Source organism: Oxyura jamaicensis, chromosome 8, assembly GCF_011077185.1.
Source record: "Oxyura jamaicensis isolate SHBP4307 breed ruddy duck chromosome 8, BPBGC_Ojam_1.0, whole genome shotgun sequence".
NCBI classification, from domain to species: Eukaryota; Metazoa; Chordata; class Aves; order Anseriformes; family Anatidae; genus Oxyura; species Oxyura jamaicensis.
In genome coordinates this window covers 9929246-9952078 of record NC_048900.1, presented here as the reverse complement: position 1 = coordinate 9952078, position 22833 = coordinate 9929246, and the positions used below count along the sequence as shown (strand labels likewise).

Genomic DNA, 22833 nt, shown 5'->3' with positions numbered 1-22833 from the left:
CCAGAGTGTCTTTGAAGTGAAGTTGAAGTGAAGTCAGCGAACTGACCCCAGCTGAATGAGAGCTCAGCTTAACTCTTTCCTGTTCCCATTCCCCAAACTCATTTCTTGTTAATAATAAGGGCACAGTTAAAACCCGATAATTAATATGAGGCTCTAATTAGGTAAACACTATTTAAATAGACCCTATCTCAGTTCATCTCTGTTACTGTACGAAAACAACCCCAGACTTGCAGTGCAGAAAGCATCCCAATAAAAACAGGGCAGAAACAGGTACATTCTGACGGGTACTTTAATGGTTTAACAGAGGATGGAGAGATTCCTAATGACTAGGAAGTTACAAATGCCATTCCACTTTGAAGAAGGAGAGATAAGATCCAGGGAATCACAGGCCACTTAGCTTAACCTCTGTGGTTTCAAATCTACTAAAACTGCCTGTGCAGGAAGCAGTGGAAAGTTACTTACAGACACAAGGGCTTAAAGATGACGACTCAGGCATTCAAACAAATCTCCATGTGCTTTATGAATTTACCTGATGGTTTTTTGAAGATAATATAGTGACAAATGATAAAAGGAATAGAATTGACACATCTAGATTTCTAACAGACATTTGATGAGGTGCTACAGAGATTCATTTAGAAGATAATGCCTCATGGGAAAGTGACTGAATACAATGCAACAGACTGCAAATGAAAAATGCTAGCCATGATCAGACTACTTTTTAGCAGCATAAAGACAGCTGTAACATGGCTATATTCTAATTGCATGCATGTGTATACAGTATGTGAGAGAGTATTACTTGACAAGCAAACATTCTGGCACAGACCCGTATTACTGCCTTTCGGCGTGTTCAGATAGACATGAGTGCACGCAAATGTAAGATGACCAAATAGCAGGGAGAAAAGTTGAAATTGTTCTTAACACTTTTGTAAAGTTTTCCTATTCTTGTATTGTTGAAAGATTAAAAAAAAAGGACATTAGCATTTCTGCACCTACATTTCAGATGAAAACCAATAAAACTAAGGGACTTTGTATTTTAAACAGGCTGGCTTAAAACTTCTTTGAAAGCAGAGACACTTAAAAATAACATCTCACTGTCTTTCTACCAATGAAGAAGGCATTACATTTTCACTCTGAGGCCGGAGCTGCTGCTGCTTAAAGTGTCTTCAATCAGGAGTGCTAACATTCAAGCCATAGCACCCAGTTACGGCTCACAGGAATTTATATGAAAATGAAAGCACATGGATATCATCAGCTGCATATAATACAATTACAGTTAAAGGACATCTGTTGTTATGTACATTTCAACATAAATTAGGGTTTTGTACTTTCAAAGCAGAGACGACACTGAGCTGAAGGTAACTTCAGGAATTCTACCAAGTTTTCAGTGCAGGTTTAGATCTCTTTGCAAGAGATATTGGTATACCTTTGCAACAGGAACTCGTCAGTGGGAGACTTGAGAATTATTATAGCTGAGCTGGGGAGTTGTACTATGCATGAGCCAGTGGTGCAGGCTGTTTCTAAAACCACCGTGCCAAAACACTAACGTTTCTGACTACAAAAAATATTTTTTATTTTTGCTTTTGACCAAATAAATGCCATCCTGTTCAGAAACCCAAATGCCCTCTCCAGGCGGTACAATAATCCATAGCCTTTAAAAAGGAATACTATGCACCCCCCCAGTCATATCTCAAATCTATAAATCTAGCAGAGTTCAGAAGCACACCATGACTGGTGCTTGCTGGAAGGAACTTGAGAAGTGAATCTGTATCTTGCATATAATCAGTTACTCTTATACATTTGAAAACAAAAGCACTTTTCAAACATCTGCAGAACATATCATTGGAAATCTGCCTCTCCTTCCTGATCAAATATCAATTCCAACACAAAAATCTTTGTTGAAATAACATTAAGTCAATAACATGAATGATTAAAAACCAGGAAATTCAGTGTTACTGGTGACACTCCATCTCTAGCTCATACTGTTGGGAAAAGTAGTCGTCCCATGAAATAAGCAAAGGCTTAAGAGTTGTAAGAGGGGGACTGCAACAGGCATGCTGTCATGTCTTTAACTTAGGAAGCCTGAAATAGACTTGATGTAATCAGAGACCCTGGTACTGTACTACACATGGCTTACACTGCTAACCTTGAAGGACCAGTGCAGGAAAACAAATCCAGTGCTGCAGGATTCAAAAGGGAAAAACATACCATTGAAGAGGCAAGTTGCTATGGCTGACATACGTAACCACAAAATTAGTAAGAATCCTAAGTTCTGTTATACTTTGAGAACAAATTTTGAAATTCTGCTGAGGTCTTGCAATTTTCTTTTCTCACAGCAACTACAAAGAAAGCTTACAGGTTTCAGTGGTTTTGTTTTTCTTATTACTATCCCTGCAAATTCACCCAGAGTCAGAGTTTTGTGACTCATTCTTCATAGCAAAGGACTGGACACTTGCATGGAAAAAGAATAGAAAAAGACTCAAACCCGGCAATTAAAAGAAACACACGCACACAGAGTCATCCAGGGGTTTAAAAAGGATATAAAAACCACAAGTTTGAGAGCATAAGCCAACTCCTAGTTATTAAAGGTTATGAAGACTTTTATCCAGTGCACACTTTACTTCATGAGCATCTCCTGCAGGGCTTTTTGAACCTTTCTCTGAAAGGGGTGGCAAGAGAGGATACTAGATTAGATACATCAGTGTCTTAATCCAGTATGGCAATGTTTAATTTTCTTATTAACTACAAAATCTTTACAGAAGGAGAGAGCAAGCAAGCAGATTTCACATGAAAACCCCTAGAACTATGCCACTATGCACTACTAGTAAGAGTAAGCAAAGCTACGAGAAACATTTTTTCCTTTTTAAGATACACAAGGGTTAATCTCCAATACAATTAAGAGGAGTTATGTTCTTAAGTTTTTAACCAACTTCTTCAGATTATCAAGTAATAACACTTTTTCACACGATGATCTTGAAAACAATAGAAATTCACATGCTTCCCTAGATATATGACAGCAACATTATACAAACAATGATTCACAGCATGATTGCCACTGCTAAGGAGCATACACATTTAATGTGGCTCAAGTTAAGTCTTGCATTAAGTTCTGCAAAAACAAATTTGCTACAGAACTAACACACAAGACAGAGCAAAATTCAGCATCAAATCCCATAGCTGTACTGCTCTGTGAATGTAACGGGGATAAGAATGGGTTTGTGTTTGGCTAAGCAAACAAACTACAAAGAGACAGCTGTGAAGGAACAAGGCTGGACCACCTTAATTTGGATAAGTAATCATGCTCTGATTAACTAAGGTAGATCTGTTTGCATTTCTAAAGATCTGTCACTTTGTAAATTCATGGATATACAGTACTCAGTCCTTCATTAACATCCTAACAAGGGCAAACATATCCCTGGCTAGTGTTCATCAATGCTGCTGACACACAGTGGCAACAAATAGAAATGGGGTAGCAATCCCCGTGCTGAATACTAACACATGCTGCCTTACCTGCGTTGTAGTAGAGGTCAGGTCTTTCCAGAATATCCCCTTCATGGATGTAGGGCTCAATACGATCGTCCCCGTACAGATACTGCTCACTGTCATCCATCTGCCGACTTTCCACCATCTCCAGCCACTGAGAGTTGTGCCATCGAAATTTCTCACTCTGGATTTTTTTAGCCCATTCCTCATCATATTCCTGTTTAACAAAATCATCACACAAGATTTTACGATGAAGTACAGACAAAGACCTGCTTGATTTAACAAGAATTTAACATCAGCAAAAGACTCAATGACTTAAATCCTCTATTAAGCCTACAGAATACTTTGAGCAAAAAAGTAATGATTTTGCAAACTCTATGCATTATTCTGTTTGTGTACATGCAACACCAGTACAATATTCCCTTTATGGTTTTTAGCTTTACACTGTTCAGAAAAGCCTTCTGCGTTGAGCAAAGGAGTTCCATCACCATGGTCTCCTCACTTGGAGGATCAAGAAGAGCCAATTACTGCCAATTTTTAGGGGGACTTCAGTAACTAAATACTGACACTGACCAAACACACAGTATGATCCCCTGAGACAAGCATTCGCTGTGACAATTAGTTACTAGAAAATACAACAAAAATAGGCTATGATAAAACCAGTAAGTCTTTATTTTATTTGAAGAGCTCCAGTAAAACAGGATTTAATTTCCAACTTCTTGTCAAAGTTCATAATAGCTTACTATTTCTAATATTGAACACCCACAAAAATAGCACACAACATTCATTAAGTTATGGGAACCAAAGAAAAAACTAAAGCTGGAGAAGAACGTCTCCAGAGTGCTGAGGGAAACAGGATATAAGCACAGGCCACTGCAGAAACAAAAGGCAGGCATGACATTTCAGCCTGGATTACAGCCCGACTGCACTCTAATAATGTGATATTGAGTATAAAGGCGTACCAGAAGGAAATGACATTGCCAATGGTCACCGTGCAATCAGCTGGTTAGAAGGGAAGGCTCCTCTAAGCAGACCAGACTCTATGGGCTGTTGATTACTACTGAGCAATCACAGACCCCATAATACTCACATTTTTCAGTATGACTGGAAAAGTAGGACACAGCTAACTATAGGAACTCATGAACATATGAAGACTGCAGATGTTATCAATTTGGGAAGATCGACAAATAATGCACAATGGCTGTTACTTTTTTAATCAAAGGACTGTGACCAAGAGCAGCATCCATAACCAAAAAGTGGTTCCTATTTGTGGGAGGAAATATCCCTATGAAGCAAGTCCCAGTGTATCTGCTTCACTGTCTTCTAACCTAACTAGGAAGGAAACAAAACTGAAAATCATATGTTAACCATCTTGAGAGTTAAGAAATGATCTAGACAGACTTTCCTTGGAGATCCAGTTGGAGTAGTTTAAGGTTTTTAAAATCCACTTTACTTAAGCCCAGAAGGGGAGGAAGAGCGTTCACACAATTAGTGACAATGTCTTGGCTGCTGAAGTGGTAATTTCTTAAACTGCTCCAGCTAGACATGCAAAAGCTGATCTGTCTACAACTCGAGGTCAAAAACCAGTAGTGAAGACAGAGTAAGTTGGCTTCATAGCTCAGGTTAAACCTCCGAAAACCCCTGCGGCTAAACTTGAGCTTTGAACATAATAGCGAAGCTACCTTGTCTTCGCTGCTGTTAACCCTACATAGGTAATGCTCCCTATCCTGTGCCTTTTCCACCCTTCTGACTGGTAATGCAAAAACCAGCTGGTTCAGTCATTCTGGCAGAGGATTCTCTAGCATTGCCAACGAGTCTATCTGGAGCCTCCAAGATTTCATGGGGAATCACGTTGCATTGCACAACCACAAACCATTATTCTATGGCAGCAGGTTTTTAAACTACACTTTACTTGGAGGAATAGCAAGGTTTTTCTCCTGGCTTAAAGCAGAATGTAAACTCATTTTGGATGGGACATCCATGCAAGCACCTGCAAACGTGGGGCTCTGATCAGTCTGGGGCATTATTGTGAATTTCTCAGATTCCACCCCTGAACAGCAGCAATTACGAGACACTTTTAACTCCTTTCTGCACCATTCTGGCACACAAGCAGTTCTGTTCGACACCTAGTGTCTTGCATAGCTTCTGTGCACAGAGCAAGCATCATCTGCAGGATCTATAAAGGTTCCCAGTCCCTGCTGGCCTCCAGCAAAATTCCAAGTTCCTGTCAACCATCCAGTAATGCAGCACCCTTAGGGAGGAAGACAGACAAACCAACCCTACACCTTACACTGTTAGGAAAAAGAACTCCTCAAGAAAAAAAGAACTCCCCCGAACTGAAAGGAAAGGCTAGAAGTTACGGTACAAAACAGTCCCCTTGGAAAGGCGGGTCCATCGCTGAGATTTATAAAATAACCCATAAAAAAAATGAAAGGGCAGGAGTTTTAATAATGATATCTGACTAGCATCTTGGAAACATCTACTTTGCTGCATCTGCCAGAGCTAAAGTGTGGGCTATCAACCCTCAGCAGTCATGAATCGCTCACAGGCTTTAAAGAAACACCTTGTGACTGCCAGAGATCGGACTGGAGCCTTAAGAAAGCTATTCCCAGAAATCATGATTGCAAAGCAGTGGGGGGAAATAAACAAACTTAACAAACAGCAAATTAGACAAGTCTGTGGGAAAGCTGAATTCCTTTCACATTACCTTGTTTACTTTTAAAAGTTCCCAAAAGAAGAAAAAGCCAGTAGCAAAATCCCTCATTCATATTTATCATAAGTGCACTTTGAAAACACGTCAACCCTCCCAAAAGTTACAGCCTCGAATGAATCTCACTTGCCCAACATCACCGTCTGAACCAGCTGGACATTTGCCACAGACAGACACGAACTTCTTATCCTTCAATCCTTCAAAAATCAGTTAACATTTCTCAGACCCTAACTATTTTTGCTTGTTTGTTCTTCTTTAGACAGCAACAAGAGAGCAGAGAACTTCTATGTATTTGATGTTTCCCATCTGATATTAAGAGGCTCCAAACCCTCAGGTATTTCACCTCAATTATTGATCTAAGTTTTCAGAAGACAGCATAAGCAACAGACTGGCAAATTACTGGTTACGAGACTGAACATGGTTTCACACTATCTATAAATCACAAGTTATCAAACTGTTTGTCTATTTTATTAAGTTAGTAACTTGCATTTCACCATGAATGAGCAGTAAAAACAAAAATGTGACCACACCAGAATCAGATCAACGATCAGTTATGTCAAGAGTTTCATTCTGGCAGCAATCCTAGAGGAGGATGATTTGCAGTAATCTAGAACAATTTACATAACCTCAGCACAGAAAAGTTCATTTCAGTACTGCGAGATCAAGGGTATGCCTGTAGATTTTCCATAGAAATGTGCAGAAACACCACTGGGCAAGTGATTAATGGAATAACATCAGAATGGAAGAAAAGCTGTAAATGCAGGACTACAGCCAAAAGGCACAAAGAAACCAAATTAAAGAACCCAAATTAAAGAAACGTAGGGCAAAACGATTCCCTAAAACACAAGGAGATTTCCAATAATCATATTTTATATATATTTAAAATATGAAGTTCACCTTCTTTAAACTAAGGAATTCCTGCAAAAATGAAAACAGAAAACTAATCACAGAGACACAAACACAGGTTTGTGCCCTCCAGCGTTTTTAAATGTTAGCCCACTGGAAAAGCAGTGGACGGAATGTGCCTATTCTCCACTCCACAACCCCCCCCCCCCTCAAATACAGCACGGCCAGTAACATAAAAGGAGGAATCCTGAACGTTGATTTTATTTTCTTTGGAGCTCCCTGACATCACCGTTTTTAACATTCGGTTTCCATAAATCCTAAAGTGTCATAGAAGATGTATGGTTCGACTCTGAGAGGAATGTGCCATCCTTTTTGAAGTTCTACTTCCAACTTTGTTTACTACTGAACCATTGAAATATTATGAAGCGTTAACTGGCCTATTATCAGAGCGTGTCTGTTCCCTATCAGGGGTCCCCTTTGTCACTGGCTTCCGTCACACCTTGTATCTGATTAACACACTATAGGATAACATAGAGCTACACAGATCTGCTTTGTGTTCTCTCACAGCTGATGAAAAACAGATTTTCCTTTTCACTTTAATGTGGTTGCCCTTTAATTGGGTCTGTAATAGGGTTCATTTGATGCGATTCCTCATACTAAACTAAAACTGCTATACAGTAAGTTGAATGCTCATTATGTTTAAGGCCATAGCTGGTAAAGTGATATGTTATATTCTTCATTATTTAACCATCCTTAAAATACACAGTTTACATGAAAGTTTAAATTAAACATTTTTTTAGTTAAGGAAAGATTTATCTTGTCTAGCTAGCCAAAAGTTAGGCATGTAATTTGAACTATGTGCCTCTATAAACCACAGATAGAAACAGATGTTATGGATCACCTTCTGCAGGTGTCTATGACACCTACCTTGGGGTAAGTAGCACCAGAGGACAATTCATTCACAGGTCAAAAAAAAAGATCCTACTGCCACTTACACCCATAAAACTCAGTCACTTCTCTGCAATCAGGCTCATCACTAAATATATTCTGATGGGAAACTAGTAGAAACCTATGATATGAAATTAAAGTCAAGGTAGAAAAAAGAACAAGCATTCATGCCTCCTAAATTTAGGTGCCTCCGTAAAAAGCACACTTGCTACAGGGTTCCTACATTGTCAATAGTTAAGAGAGGTTTTTTTTCCTTAGAGAAATTTAAGGTATCTCGTTGGCCAGTTGTTATGGAAGTAACAGAGACCACCGGTTTGGCTCACCTTCCTAGTTTTTCTACTCCACAGAGCAAGCACCAACGCTAGAAGGTAACCCTTAGGATAGGTTCATGTGGAGACAAAGAATCAGAGCCCACCTTCCCTATCCAAGGCCCCTCATAGTGTGGCTGTTCTTCTAGTCCAGGTAGAGTCTTTCCTGCTGGATGCATACTCTTTGCCACAAAAAGGTACTGGCACCAAAGTGGAATGATTTCATATTTCACAACGCAGGAGCTGACCAGTGAAAACACATGTCAACAGTTCAGCCTGCAGCCTCACACCCTAGCTGTTTTCTGCCCACCTCTCTGCATTCAGGACTGTTAGAAGGTAACAGGGGAACAAGACACCACAGACATAGGGAGTCTCAACAAAGATAGAACCTCTTTTCCTGGAGTAAGTATAGCACTCTTCATAGATGGAGGACACCAAGTGGAGTCAAAGGTTATCTATTTTCAGAGCACACTGACAATTAACATAAAGCCCACACCAAATCCCTATGGTCTGCTCTTCCTTGATTTTGAGAGAGCTGGTCAACATCTCACACAGCTGGCCCCACATCCCAGAGCACTGAGGGTTCACAGCACATTTCCTAATTCTTATGTGAGCTTCCAGCATTCCCAACGTGGAGGATTTGCGTTGGGCACTCGGCTAATACAGAAAGATGCAAGCCATTCAACAACACAACCTTCCATATGAAAAAGGCTATTTGGCTTTCATTACAGATACTTGGGAAAAACAACGAGGGCTAGAAAAAAAGCCTCACCTTAAGCGCGAGGACGTTCCTAAATCACATAGTGCTGTAGCTATCCTTTTGCTTCTGCAAAAACCATGATGGTCCCCTACATATCATACGGGAAACAAGATGGTGCACTGGACCTGGATTCAAAGCTATAAAAAAACACTGGATAGGAAAATGGGGGAAAACTGGGGAGTGGAAAGCATCATTAGACCAAAGCCTATAAGATCTGGCTATGGTTAATTAAACATCCTTTGAAAAAACGAGAAAAAAATATTTAACAGCAATAAGAGAGAGCTAGGAACAGAGGATGAGAAAGATGAGACATTAATAATTCCCTCAGCTCATGGTAATGCTGTCTGAAGTGAACAAAATAAAACCTTCCTAAGCTGACATTTCTTTCACAAGCATCAAGAGCAGATGGCCAGGCTACTGAATCAAAGGAAAAGAGGACTTCATTTGCCTGAGAATCCTACAACAAGTGTTGATTCCAGGCTTTCAACTGAGCCATGGGACCTGTCCAGCTTTAGGTGTACAAACACACTGAACTAGCTGCTTGGTGTTAAGACTCAGCACATGACACAAAACTGAAGCTCTCCTAAACTATCAACACAGACAAAAGCAGTATCCTGCATCTACCAGTGCAAAGCCAAGACTCCCCAGAACACACTATGTGAAAGCAACACATCTGTTTCAGTTCATCAATGGCAGAGTCCAGCCAAGCTATATTAAACAAATCATCACCAGTGTAACATTTCCATAATTTCTGTGACAATTACTTTACTACAGAAAGCATATCTCCCCTAAGGCTTATAAGGCATCTGATTTTCTTCAGTGTTATTTCAATCACACTATATAGAGCTTATTGATGAGTGAAAGAAGCATTTGTCTTCCCCAAGAAATTACTTTAAAATCTCTCTTCTCCATCATTTACTTTCTGATTTCCATCATCAGAGGAACTAACTCTGTCAGCATGTACAGAACAACAAGACTGCAAACTTCAGTTTTTATTGTTGTGGATTTAGCACTGATAAGAAATTTCAACAATCCTAGAGATGTCTGTTCAGACACCTCAGAAGGCACTGGCAACATAAAACTGCCACACAATCGAGCGTCTGTGTTTACAGGCTACTTTACCCTACTGCCGGAGCTAAATGGTAGAACACCTACCAAACCCTCAGGTTTTGATAATTTTTGTTTCATATGTTCCCCAATCACCATCTGGAATATGTCACCTTCATTGCCTGTGATTTTTTTTTGTACTGGAAGATGGTGTAAAACCAGCCTGTCACATACCAAGAGAGAACCACTACTTGACTGCTTTCTATCTTCCAGAGAAGAGGGTGCATTGTACCTTCTGTTCCCTGCACAGGCATGGTGTTAGTTATGGTTTAGGCAACTTCTAATCCAACAGCTAGATGATAAAGCTGCAAAGACCTTCACAGAAAAGTACCTCTAACATGCCAAGAACATAATTCTGTGTGGCACTGCTCCACAATAGTTTACTGCTGTATGAAATACTCCCAGCATGTGCCTGATGGCACCTCCCCTGCTCCCAGTATCAGCAGTATCAGATCGTTTCCTCACCTTATTCTTTTCCCAAGTCCCTGGATGCCCTGTCCAGTGCTTCTTGCAAGTTCATAAATGCCCTCTCCATCTACTGTTATAATACTTTTTTTTTTAATGTGCAATATAAAGATTACCCCTTCTCAGGGAGGAAAGGCAAAGAAGCCAAGTAGATTTTACTCAGAAGTCAGCGTTGAATGTGAAGCAATATACTTATTCTTCTGGACTCTATAAAATACATGTCACTGTATAACACTACTAACATAATAGGATCTAGTAACGTAACTACTAACATAATAGGCTCTACTAACTCCTAGCATAATAGGATAATACTACTAACTAGAATGTACTAGAAAGTTTCCCTTTATGAACTTAACAGCCCCTCAGACACCTAGAAACTGCACTGGCTCCAAGGGAAAATAAGAAGTGTTGGAAACACTTGCCAGTGTCCAGCCTCACCCAGTGGATAAAGAATTTCTATTCCAACTGGAGATGTCTCTGGAAGTGATTGATCTTGATAAGCTGAACATAAAACCCATCAGAAATAAGTATTAAGTGCAAATTCATCTTAGTTGAAATTGTGCTCTTAATGAACGCCAGTGGCAGCTCTGCCACTCACTAGTGGGTCATGATAGTTATTCCATAACTCTGTGAAGCAAAGCAGAGATGGATAACAAGAATTCCACCACAGAAAATGTCATTTTGCTTTTTGCTTTAGAAGAATATTAAATTAAGAGGTATTACTAATGAACAGAAAAATACAAAAGATTATAGTACCATGCAGACCACAATTTAGGTCTCAAATAAAACCTTTCAGAGAACAAGCTGCAATATGCATGATCCCATTGAAGAAGAAACTAGGTGGCTGATAGGAAAAGCATTACAGTAGTCAAATATTTTATTATTATTCTTGACTCACAGTTAAACTCTTTGTCTATAAGATTTAATTTCATGAGGGCTACTCTATATCCAAATGACGTACAGTCCATACAGTCCTAAAACACTTCTAAAAGCCAGATTATTTTTGTTAATATAAGTCAATCCAATTAAACAGGCAAGGAGGAATTTTAGCAGCAAAATAACTTTTACATGGAATCTGCATCAATGTTTTTACTTTAGTGGAAAACACCACAGGAAATATTAAATCTTCTAGAGTCAAGGATCCCCAGAAGTAGACTACACGTGGTATAAAAGTTAATACAGCAATAGCACTTCAGAACTCATTCTTTTTTTTTTTTTTTTTCCCCTCAAGGTAAGTTCAATACAAAACAACTGTTCTGAAAGTTTATTCTGATCAATGGGTAGTTAGCTAAAAAGGAAATCTATCCAATAGTTGAAGACGGTATTAAAAACTTCTATGTTATAGTGCCTGATCCCCCAACAGAAAAGTCAGCTTTGGGATCACCTCCCACATTTTCTTTTCAAAAAAATATTGGCACCAAGCACTGTAGAAAAACTGAATAAAAGCTGCTGGGTAACAAGAGCCTTTTGTTTGGAAAACGAAGACAATGAAAGGTTGGCATACTTCTGCGCTGTGATTAATTTTAATGTTCTTTAAGTAAGTTAAGTAAGAAAGCATTATTTAGAAGTGTTTGTAATGAATAGTTAACTGTAAGTGTACTTTAAACACTTAAGCATGATTTTTTTTTTTCATATAGTTAGGTATGACTTTTTGAAGTATATATGCACTTTTTAGAAGTTTGGTACACAGCCTGGAATGATGATTGTTATTGACCTGTGAAAATTCATCTTTTTCCTACGTGATTAGGAAGCTGCACGTGAAAAAATATTTTTAATTTACAAGTGCAAGTTATTGGTATATAGTTATTATTTCAGAATTATGTCACGTAAAATGGTTCTTGAAGGGCAGATGAGAAAAATCAGACCTACCGCTATAATATCCAGAGTGTTGTCACAAACTTTGCGTATCTCAGCATTTTTATCATGCATCAGGTCTATAAGATATGCCGGAGCTTCTGGAAAGAAACTGTTAAGGATACAGGCTATGTCTTTTGCACAGCCTTGCCTTCCTCCAACTGCAAATTTCGTAACAAACTGTAGCGAGGAATTTTCTATCACATTTGAAGTTCAGCAGCCTTCCCACCACTAGTTTTTTTTTTTTGTTTTTTTTAATCACATTTTAAGATATACAAATATCCTTCAAAAGTTGTGAAGAAAAATTACTTGCCCCTTACAAAGGAAATATATTCTGATCTGCTAGGGGAAATCCATGCACCCGTGTCTTTTTGACTAACATGTGTTAGTCCATTTCTGTGGAATAATTTAATCTTTTGAGAATGTTACTTTCGTAATCTTTAAGGTATTCCCCTCTCTCAAAAAATATTCCAGTGTACTTGTCTCAAAATAAAACACAAAGTCAGGTGCAAATTATAAAATTATTACCAGACTTGTTCAAACTGAATGAGAAAAGTGTTACTTGAATGCTGGTGCATTACAGATATAAACAACATTTTCTTCTTTAAAAACCAGGCACTTGGGAGTCCAAACAGGGGACAAAGAACACCCAAATGAGCTTTTCAGATATTCCACACGGCCCAACAGAAGACAAGACATTAATAGGTAGCCCTTATGTTGTTAGCAAAGTAATCATGAATCTGTTGTCCCTACAAGGGTCCCAATCAACCTACTCTTCATGTTTCAGTAAAACTTAACGTTCATGTAAGAACCACAGAGACAAACAGTGCCTCCTTCCACAGCTTTCAGATCACTTGAGTAAGCTCAACATCAAAAGCGATTAAAAGAATAAGAAGTAAAAACTGAATAGGAGTTACAAGTACCATATCAAAAGCTGAACAGATCCATGACATGAGGAAACCAACGAACAGATTTAGGCACAACAGTCAGGTGAAAAAAGGAGAAGGAGGAAAGCCAGGAACAGAAATCAAAGTCTAGATAGCAGGAAGAAGCTAGGAGACTTATGCTAAGCATAAAATTTGAAGAATGGTACAGTGGATAAAAAATGCAGAGTAGGCATTATTTATGGTATCCAGAGTGATGCAAGAAAGAATGCTACTGAAGTACTTTAATGTACTTCAAACTATGCAACATATACATATGAGAGTGCAGAGAAAGAAGCTTATCTGTGTTCTAAGTTAGTTTTTCTATGGCCTATGATTGGCAAAACAAGTCACAGAATAATTCAGGTAGGACAAGAAACAAAGGATCTAGTCCAATGACACATCCGCCCTGTTTCAAAGCGAACCAAATTTTAATCTGTACTATTCATCCTGCAGCCCTTCCACATGCCTAGGCTGTGTGGATTTTTCCTTCAACTGAAATAAACCATTTACCAAGACCTCTGGGACAAGAGTTTTATGGGCCAAACATCAGTAAGTTAGCTGCTGTGATTCTAGATGTTTGGCCATTAAAAAGATACGTGTTTCCTTGATAATGACATCTCTGGTGGCTTGGTGGAAGACCATCTGATAAAAGACATAGATGATCTGGCAGACAAACTCATCATCTTCCTGCTGAGCTGCAAGGGAAAAAAAAACAAACAAACCACAATTTAAGATCTCACAAGTAGAAGTTCTTGATGCTTAGAGAAAGCCCAGCTCTTACATGTCAGCTAGACAGTTCAGTGGTACGCATGAGACTTCATCACCTGACAGTACAAACTGCATGCCTCTTTCCCTGTTCCAGTCAAATAGAAAGGTTTGCAGACTGCAGCAAGAGCTGTGGAGGTATTAAAAAAACAAATCCAAAACCTCTAGGTAAACATCTCTTTAACAATAATGGAGCAATTGCTCCTTATTTTATATACAAAACACTTAGCCCTGTCTTGCAAGAGAAAATGAATGGAGCATTTGGTACAGCACAGCTATGGCAACTAAACGTCTACGAAGGACAAGACAAAATACCATTTAGAAGCTCAATGAGCGCAGGAATGATTCCAGACTTGGCCAGTAGAGCAGCACAAGAATCATCCATAGAAACCGTTCCAATCATTATCACTACTTCCAAAACGAGGTCATCCTCTGCAGAACCTGGAAGACAAAAGCCAGAAAGCATTACCTCTTAGAAACCCTTAGTCTTCTGGCAGTTGTATTTTTGTTTGTATATACAATTCTGTTTTTCAGTATTACGCTTCCCCAAACAACCACAAGTTAGAGGTAAATATGCTCTACTCTGAAAGAGCACTCGGTAAGTACTCTTTGAGAGACTACTTTGAAAGACAAATCAACCTTTGTACAGACCTGGTTTCAGTTTATCCTTGAGGTATGGAACAAGTTTGTACTCTTTCAGCACAAGTTCCCAGTCCAGATCTGGTAAGGTCAAATTTGCAAGTGTTCCCAGGCATTCAATCACAAATTCTTCCTCTTCATCATTTGATATTTGAGCTGCTAAGTCACCAACATAATCCTAATGAAAACACAGCAGACAGATAACATATTAGAGGCAAACTATCTGGGGTTCTGAAGGACCCACCACTTGGTCAAATCAAAACTAGTTCTCCAAAGAAAGCTAAAGGAGAGTCTTCTCTTGAAGCAAGGGCTAATAAAGCAGATTCACTTTCAGTTGAAAAACACAATCCAAGCACGTCGGCATTCTTCCTCTCAGTCCTTTCACTTTCAGGAGATGTGAATCATTTGTTCAGGTGTTCCAAAAGAAGCTACTACTGCACACACTAACGAAGTTTGAGAAAACTATTAGAAAATAAACGAATGAACAATGTGAACACCATACTTTGTTAAAGACAACAACAATGCCTTCTTCCCCAAAGCCTTTAAAGAAATGACTACAAGGTTTTCAAACAGAGAAGAGCCACAAATTTCACTTATTAATTCCATAGAGCTTTAAGACAATTTGATATTGAATTCTTATTTTAACAGTACACTTAATTTCCACAATAACAATGTTGCCCCCCCCCCCTTTTTTTTTTTTTTAAAAAAAAAGGCCACTTTACATGATTAACTGAATAATAAGAACTCAAAATTGTTAGAATATCCATTCATACAAACCAATTGGCCCAGTGAAAAAAAACTTATTTTGCATTCAAACTGTGAAAGCAGATATTTAGAACAACCAGTAATATGGCATGTACCCCAGCAATTTTTTTGCTTTCCGTTCCTTTTGGAACAGGGTTTTATTGAATAGAGCTTAGGATGTGTTTTCCCTGTAGTAAGAAAACCAAATCCTGATTTATCAACTGAGATACCCTCCTAAAACAAAACAAATACTAATCAGCCCATAACAGACAAGAAAAATCAAACAGGGCATCTGCAAAGCCATAATACAGCAGCTCTCCAAAGCCAGACTTTGCAGGTAGGAAGAATAAGAGATCACATTAGGAAACAGACAATACTTACAATAAACAGGTTTTTAGTTGGCCCATCATGTTGTGAAATATTCCTGATCATCTTCATCAACAATGGGTCCTTAAATTTCAAAGCCCGTTTCATTAGCATTTTCAAACCATTTCCTGAAAAGAAAAACACTTAGGAAGCCCTCCGAATACAGCTGAGAAGTATACTGGCCTATCAAAACAGCAGAAAAGCAAAAACCCAAAATTTTAAAAAGAAAAACGTGATTACAAGATTATGTACCAGTTACATAGAACGGTGTGTGGGAATGCACACAGACACGCAGATCTGCAGTACGTGATTGCACAGGGCAAGTTGCACTGTTAATGTTATGTTTCTAGAAGATCACCTAGCCTATCTAGTAACTGCTACAACTTGATTTTTTTTTCCTTTAATATAAAATTGGATCTCCCCCTTCTACAGAGCTACGCAGAGAACTCTGAAGTTGGATTACTAGTCTCAAAATCCATTAATTCATTTTTTTCCCTTTTAAAGTCTAATAAATTATTTACAGTAGTCCACAGTAAAAAATTTGAGCACAAATTAAAATTAGAGCTACTAAATAATAATTTGCCACTTAAAGCTGCTAGAATTAAAATAATGAAACTTAATGAGCAAGGTAGAGAGGTACGGAACAAAATGCAGACACCTACCTATGCCACTTAAAGTACCAGAATGTCAGAGAAGCTCAAGTAAAAAAAAAATGAAAAGATGGTAGTGGCAGATTAAACACCGATTAGCTGGAGGTGGATTTTAGGCGTCAGGATGAACGAAACCTTGATCTCTTCATGCATCCATATTTTCCTAGAGTAACGTCATCAGTATATTTTATAGAACTTCATGCATACATGAGAGACATGGGCATGTGTGGCTACTTGGTTTCACTCTTGCCAGCAAGAACAATTTTGGGGAGGATGTAGTCATTTGACTGCAATCTTACCCAAAAGTTTCATTTTTTAGAAAATATATATACATTTATAAACAGCTATATATTGTTTTATACATATATACACAAAAAAACAGTAAAATCTGAATATGTTTACCTTCACAGATAAGTTGCACGTTTCTTTTGTTAGCAGCAAGATTAATACAGAAAGAAATAAGTTCCAGGTCAACTCGCTCATCAGGACACTCAAAGAGCATCTTCATTAACTACCAAGAAATACAAGCACATTTAAGCCATTAATCTTTCCAAAGCATTAGAAGAACAGTATTAAGATGTCAAGTACAGTATTTATTTTTAAATATTCAGCATTTCTACAGGCACAGTGAAGTTATAAAAGTCAAGGGCACAAGACGTATGGTTCCATTATTTGGGGATAACAATGCATGTACAGAGTGCCAAAATTGGCAGTCACTCATCACCTTAAAATAACTTGGGTTAGTTACATTTTATTGCTGACACTAAAGGTTTTTTTTTTTTTTATTTGTCCTTGTGTCATTGTTGTTTTTTTTTTTTTCTCTATTTTTAGTTAAACTTGTGAATGGATAAATTTGTTTTCAAAGGTTAGGTAGATTTAATACAGAAACAAGTTAATTCCATATAAATTCAGAATAATGCCCAGTTGTTTAATAAAATCATGACTCTAAACAGATACTTAATTGCAGAATAATTCTACTTCTGTTTTGCTTTCAGATTACTCTGTTCATAGGTAAAACATGTTGCATCTGAAACAACATGCTGTAGCTCTGCACCTTTAATTCCTATAGAAGAACATTGTCATATATCTAGGACTTCTCAGCAGTAATCCTGTGTTGGTTTTTTTGTTTTGTTTTGTTTGGTAACAGGAAGAAATGACCTAGGTTAACATAATCAGACAATTGCCTATAATACTGTTCTGACTGCGAACTCCCAGATGATTCTTCAGCCAAATAGCTTATAGATCGTCCTCATTTTATACACCTGGAGCCTGTATTGTCCATTATATCTCAGGCTATCTAGAATTGTTTCGTTCAATATGAACATTTTTTGAAATGGCATATTGAATATATGAACATGACTCTACATCCGTTTCATTTCTTTGTTTCCAACCGCAGAGCAGGCAAGTTGCACTGCTTCCCTACCGAGGGGCTGTAGGATATCACCCTGCTTGCTCCTGAAACCCTACTCAGTTCATAAGACACATCAAGTTTACAATGCACAGCAGTGCGATGACAAGACTGAGATTACTAGAAGTAGAAACAACCGAACCTAAAGATAAGTGAGACAAAATAAAATTTATTTATCTCAGCTTTTCCCTAAGAGGGGCACAGGAAGAAAAATGCAACGAACGATTATGTATTTGTGTGCTTGCCCCCTGGTGGCAAGACAGTTTGTAATGCATTAAACACTAGAGAAAGTGGGTAAACAACCTATTTAGAGAAAGAAATAAAAACAGGAGCAATAGGATAGCAGGAATTTCAGTCCCAAGTATTTTTGTGCAGCAATTCAGTGTTTACGTATCACCAGAAAGCAAGCTGTCACATTCCAAACAGACCCCAAATAAAGCCATACATATTTCGGTTACCAGTTATTAATCATTTTTTTCCCCGAGATTTTCACGTACTGATTTAAAAGCCATAACTGATTTCTTCCTCCCTTTCTTAAGAAGGTAGAATCAGATTTCCTTATGCTGTTTTAAGAACTTATAAAACCTCTAGTTTATTAAATCCGTAAGCCTGACAATCACATAAGACCGGATTAACCAGAGAAGAAAGTTGCCACTTAACAAGTAGAACATGAGCATTCAAAAGTCACCCCCTGCAACTCTTCTGTTACAAAACCTTTAAAAAGAGATTTTTAAAACCCTTCAAACAATTTGAAGGGAAACATTCTCGTTACTTACACAATACCAATCTGTGGAAATTAGATGTTTAACAAGGGATTACACTGTTAATTACTGAGCTACTTCTCTATAAAAAGGAAAAATATATCCAGTTTCAATTAAAGCTGTTCAAATTTTAAAATAATAGTTTCGTACGAGCTCCATGTTTCCCATTATGTCTTCATTTAATTTGATTGCTTCTTGTGCCACTTCAAAAGGAAGAGTAATTGCTGCCAAATAGGAAATATTAAAATTAAATTTGTTCTGCTTTTACTATGTCCATTGTCATCTTTTACTGATTTAACAGGAAGGCAGTAAAAAGACTGCAGCATGTGCAATGAAGAGGCAGTAGTGTTCAATCAGACAAGTCCCATATTGAGTATCAGATACCACAGACCAGGACTGAAATCACTGTGTCTAGACTCTCTGGCACCTGCCTTCACTTATTTACCAGTGACCAGAGGCCAACCCCCACAGCTTTCTGCTCACATACACCTCTGTCCAACCCCCTCCCCGAGCCCAGCTCAAACATCTTTGAATGATTATGCCAGAACTGCATGCCTCAGGAATCTCTTCTGACCGGCTACTCCCTAACTCTGCTGTTTGAAGTGATGCTCTGGTTTCTGAACTTCAGCAGATAATGGCGGACAGGAGCAAAGGGTGCTGTCAAGAGAGGACGTTTACCAGCATTAAGCTGAAAAGAAGCTTATAGATCAAAGAGGGGCCAAACAGGACAACTGTGGTGGAAAACATGTGGGTAGCTGCAGAGAACCTTGCACACTGCTCTGCGGTAAAATATTAAATATCACCATGACATCACTGCCTAACCATGCCCTTTGATTGGCCAGGTTATTACCAATAAATGCTTTTATAAGCATCTGGTTGGCATTTGCACCTATTTAAACAAAACACGCATTGCTGAGGTCTAAACAAGAATGAACTGTTAATACTCACTTTTAACTGTTACTAGAATAGCACCCACTAACTCCTTCAAGGATGTTTACCTGGGACAGCATGCAAAAGCCCTCCTCAAGCACCTCACATGTTCAAAATGACAACAGGGGATGGATTTTCTACGATGGCTAAAAATTCGTTATCGAGCATTTGCCAGTTTAGATGTACACCCTTCCTCAAAAGGGGACAAAGCCACTGAAGGGCATGCACTATTATTGAAGAGAGAATTCAGTTTTCCAGGGTAGAATCAGATAGCAGGGAGTCCTTTAAAAAGGTAATTTTTTTCTCTTGATGCAATATATACTTCCATGTTTTCTGCTGCCTGTTTTCCTTAATAACTGTCCTAACTTTTAACATTGATCAATAAAATCTCTAGCTGTCCAGCTTGTCCTTTTTGAACAGCCTTCAGATATCACCTGTATATTACATCAGCCACTAAAGAATCAATAGCCATAGGTATTTTTCAAATTTCGTAGTTTTATCCGAAGTCCAATTAAGGCAGTGGATTTGTTTCCTGTTCCAGTAGGCTCTGGATAAAGCCCTACAAACACTACTTTGAGCAGCCACTGCCCATCAGAACAATGATGTTTACTAAAGCTCAGTGTATGATTTCACTGAAGATCCACCCCTCCTTATGTTTGACACTGGGGATCTAAGATGCAAGCCAAGATTCCCCAAAAGCACATCATAAGTGAGCCCTGAAACACCAGTGAATTCGTTTGGCAGGTGACTTCAGAACAAAGCAGGTCCCTTTTATCATGCAAATGTCTTCACAAACTTACTTCTGTGACAGAAAATGTAGCCAGTAGGATGTTTGCAAGAACGTTTGGTAACATACACTAATTATTCCCACCAGTTCTCCCCTCTTTTCTCCAAAACCTTCCTGTATTTGGAAAAACATCACAATTTTTGTCATGAAATAATGACCAGAAACATTCTGAAATTTTTCCATGGCAACTTCCCATTCGAGATGTATTTGATGTTAAAAACATGTTTGGCAGGAAAGAAGATACCATGGTGCAATTCTGAAAGAGCTACCAGAGAGCTTTCTACATTTATGCAACTTAGGCTTTCTCGGCTCCAAGCCTCATCAGGACTGAGAGAGACTGGTAAGAGATGATTCAGTGTTTGTTAAAAAACATGCTACAACCCATAATCAAGAAAGTACACATAAAATATCTCCCTAAAAACATCAGTGTTTGTGCATGGGTCAGAGACTATGACTGGAGACAAAAAGTTATGAAAAAGTGTAGTCTGAAAGATCAGCGAAGAGCCCTCTACAGCCCTCATGTCTCCAACTGTTGTACACGCCTGCAGTTGGAAAAGGAATTGTCATGCAGCAATGCAACACTGCTTGGCTGGTTTCCAGTTCATATCCTGTAACACAGGAGACACTGAAATTTTGATACCCAATGGGATCAGAAAAGAATAGCTTCTAAAACAGTAAAGGAAATACTTTCCACGAGGTTCCCTAAGGATCTCCTACACACAAGTTTTCATCTGTTTCAAGTATTCCCAGTCTTCCACAGAAATTGTTCAGGTCCCCTGTATTTTTCACCAATTCGATGTAGCTCAAGGCTCAGCAGTACTGACAAATATCTGTCACCCATCCTTTTTCTAGGGACCATCAAAACACAGCAAGAACAGACTGCCTGAAGAGTAGGTGGCTCACTGACTCAGCAGCGTCACGCCTGTTCCCATTCTCACCTGTGGGTGTCAGTGCGAGCTCTGCTATAAGTGAGGAAAAGATGTGCACACAGAGATGCGTCTTGACACCTCATCAGACAAAGCACATACCTGCGGGATGCAGTCTGTGTAGGCAAACATCGATTTAAAGCGATCGTCCATGCTTATGTGATACAGAATGCACATGGCTACTTGTTTGTAGTTTTCATTTGCTAGAAGGAAAAAAAATCCTTATTAACAAGATTTACATTTTAAGTACTATAAACATTTAAGGGAGGAATGAAAAGCAGAAAAACCCAAACTAAGGGAGGGAAAATTTAAAACAAAAATGCAACATTTATGAAAAGGTCTTGTCTGGCACATCCAAGTGAATGTCTTTGTGCAAAGAGGGAACAAAGGCAATGCCAACTACTCCTCCTCTTCCCAGGACCTCAAAACATTTCCTTAATGCTTTGCAAAGAATATATTTTCTGAAAGGAACACTTAATAATGATGGACCATCCAGAGAAAGCCTTCATCACATCCCAGCTAGGGAATTAAATACCAAATCTAATGCTGATTTAGCTGTGGATATTCCTGTTGAAACGATAAGCTTGTCTCAAAGTGAAATACCAAAGAACGCATCAATGCCACAGAGATAAATAAGAACTAGACTAGTGCTCTAAAAAGTGTCGTAGAAGGAAACCAGTGCCCTTCACGTAAATCACACGTTGATTGTTTTATTATCCTAAACTGTGGGTGCCTTGTGTTTCATAAATTTCAAAGCAAACAGTATATTTTATTTGCACATTAATGCTTACCGAAGATTCTAAAGAAAAAAAAAAAAAATCGAAGCAACTTACATGAGTAGGCTATGAAGTATTTAACAGGAAGACTATAAAAACAGCTTAGGCAAATGCATAAATGCTTCCTAAGAAAAACATAGATATGCCTGGTCCTGACTCTGCTGAGATTTGGACTGAGCACTGTCTTGAGCTCCCCTCTAGCCCCGCATTAGCGGGATACTGGCTATATATGGGATAACACATACAACTGAATGTTTATATTAGTAAGGCCAGTATGCAATAAGGTCACCAACTCAGAATTAATTCACAGGTCTCGTACAGCTCAGAAATATCTTACCTCCCACTTATACTTAAGTTGGACCATCTCTCTCACGCTTTGGCAAAGCATCAAGATCTCAAACAGCAACCAACCCAGTCAAATTTTTCATCTGCATACATCATTGGGAACTGGAATTTCCTTTAAGCAGCAAGGATACGATGCCTTTACCCTGAGAACGCACATTTTGTGTCTTTTTTCAAAATTGAATTACCAGAAAAACCCATGAAACTGTTCTGGCAGTTGCTATACAACAGTGAAGTATTCTTTCCTGAAGTATTCTTTTCCTAAAAACAGAGCTGACCTTTTGGATCTTTCTGGCATATCACCTACTGAGGGGAGGGGGAGAGGTAACAAAAAA

The 22833-nt window shown here is 38.5% G+C and overlaps 1 protein-coding gene across 1 annotated transcript in view; it reads right to left on the bottom strand.

Moving 5' to 3' along the window:
- KIFAP3 (kinesin associated protein 3) overlaps window positions 1-22833 on the bottom strand; it is a 66275-nt gene that overhangs the window by 18372 nt on the left and 25070 nt on the right. The window contains exons 11-18 of the mRNA XM_035332604.1: window positions 21483-21583; window positions 16971-17079; window positions 15934-16046; window positions 14821-14986; window positions 14485-14610; window positions 14001-14099; window positions 12494-12579; window positions 3508-3697 (exon numbers count right to left, since the gene is read on the bottom strand). Coding sequence (XP_035188495.1) covers window positions 3508-3697; window positions 12494-12579; window positions 14001-14099; window positions 14485-14610; window positions 14821-14986; window positions 15934-16046; window positions 16971-17079; window positions 21483-21583 — 990 coding nt within the window. The remainder of the gene's footprint in view (window positions 1-3507; window positions 3698-12493; window positions 12580-14000; window positions 14100-14484; window positions 14611-14820; window positions 14987-15933; window positions 16047-16970; window positions 17080-21482; window positions 21584-22833) is intronic.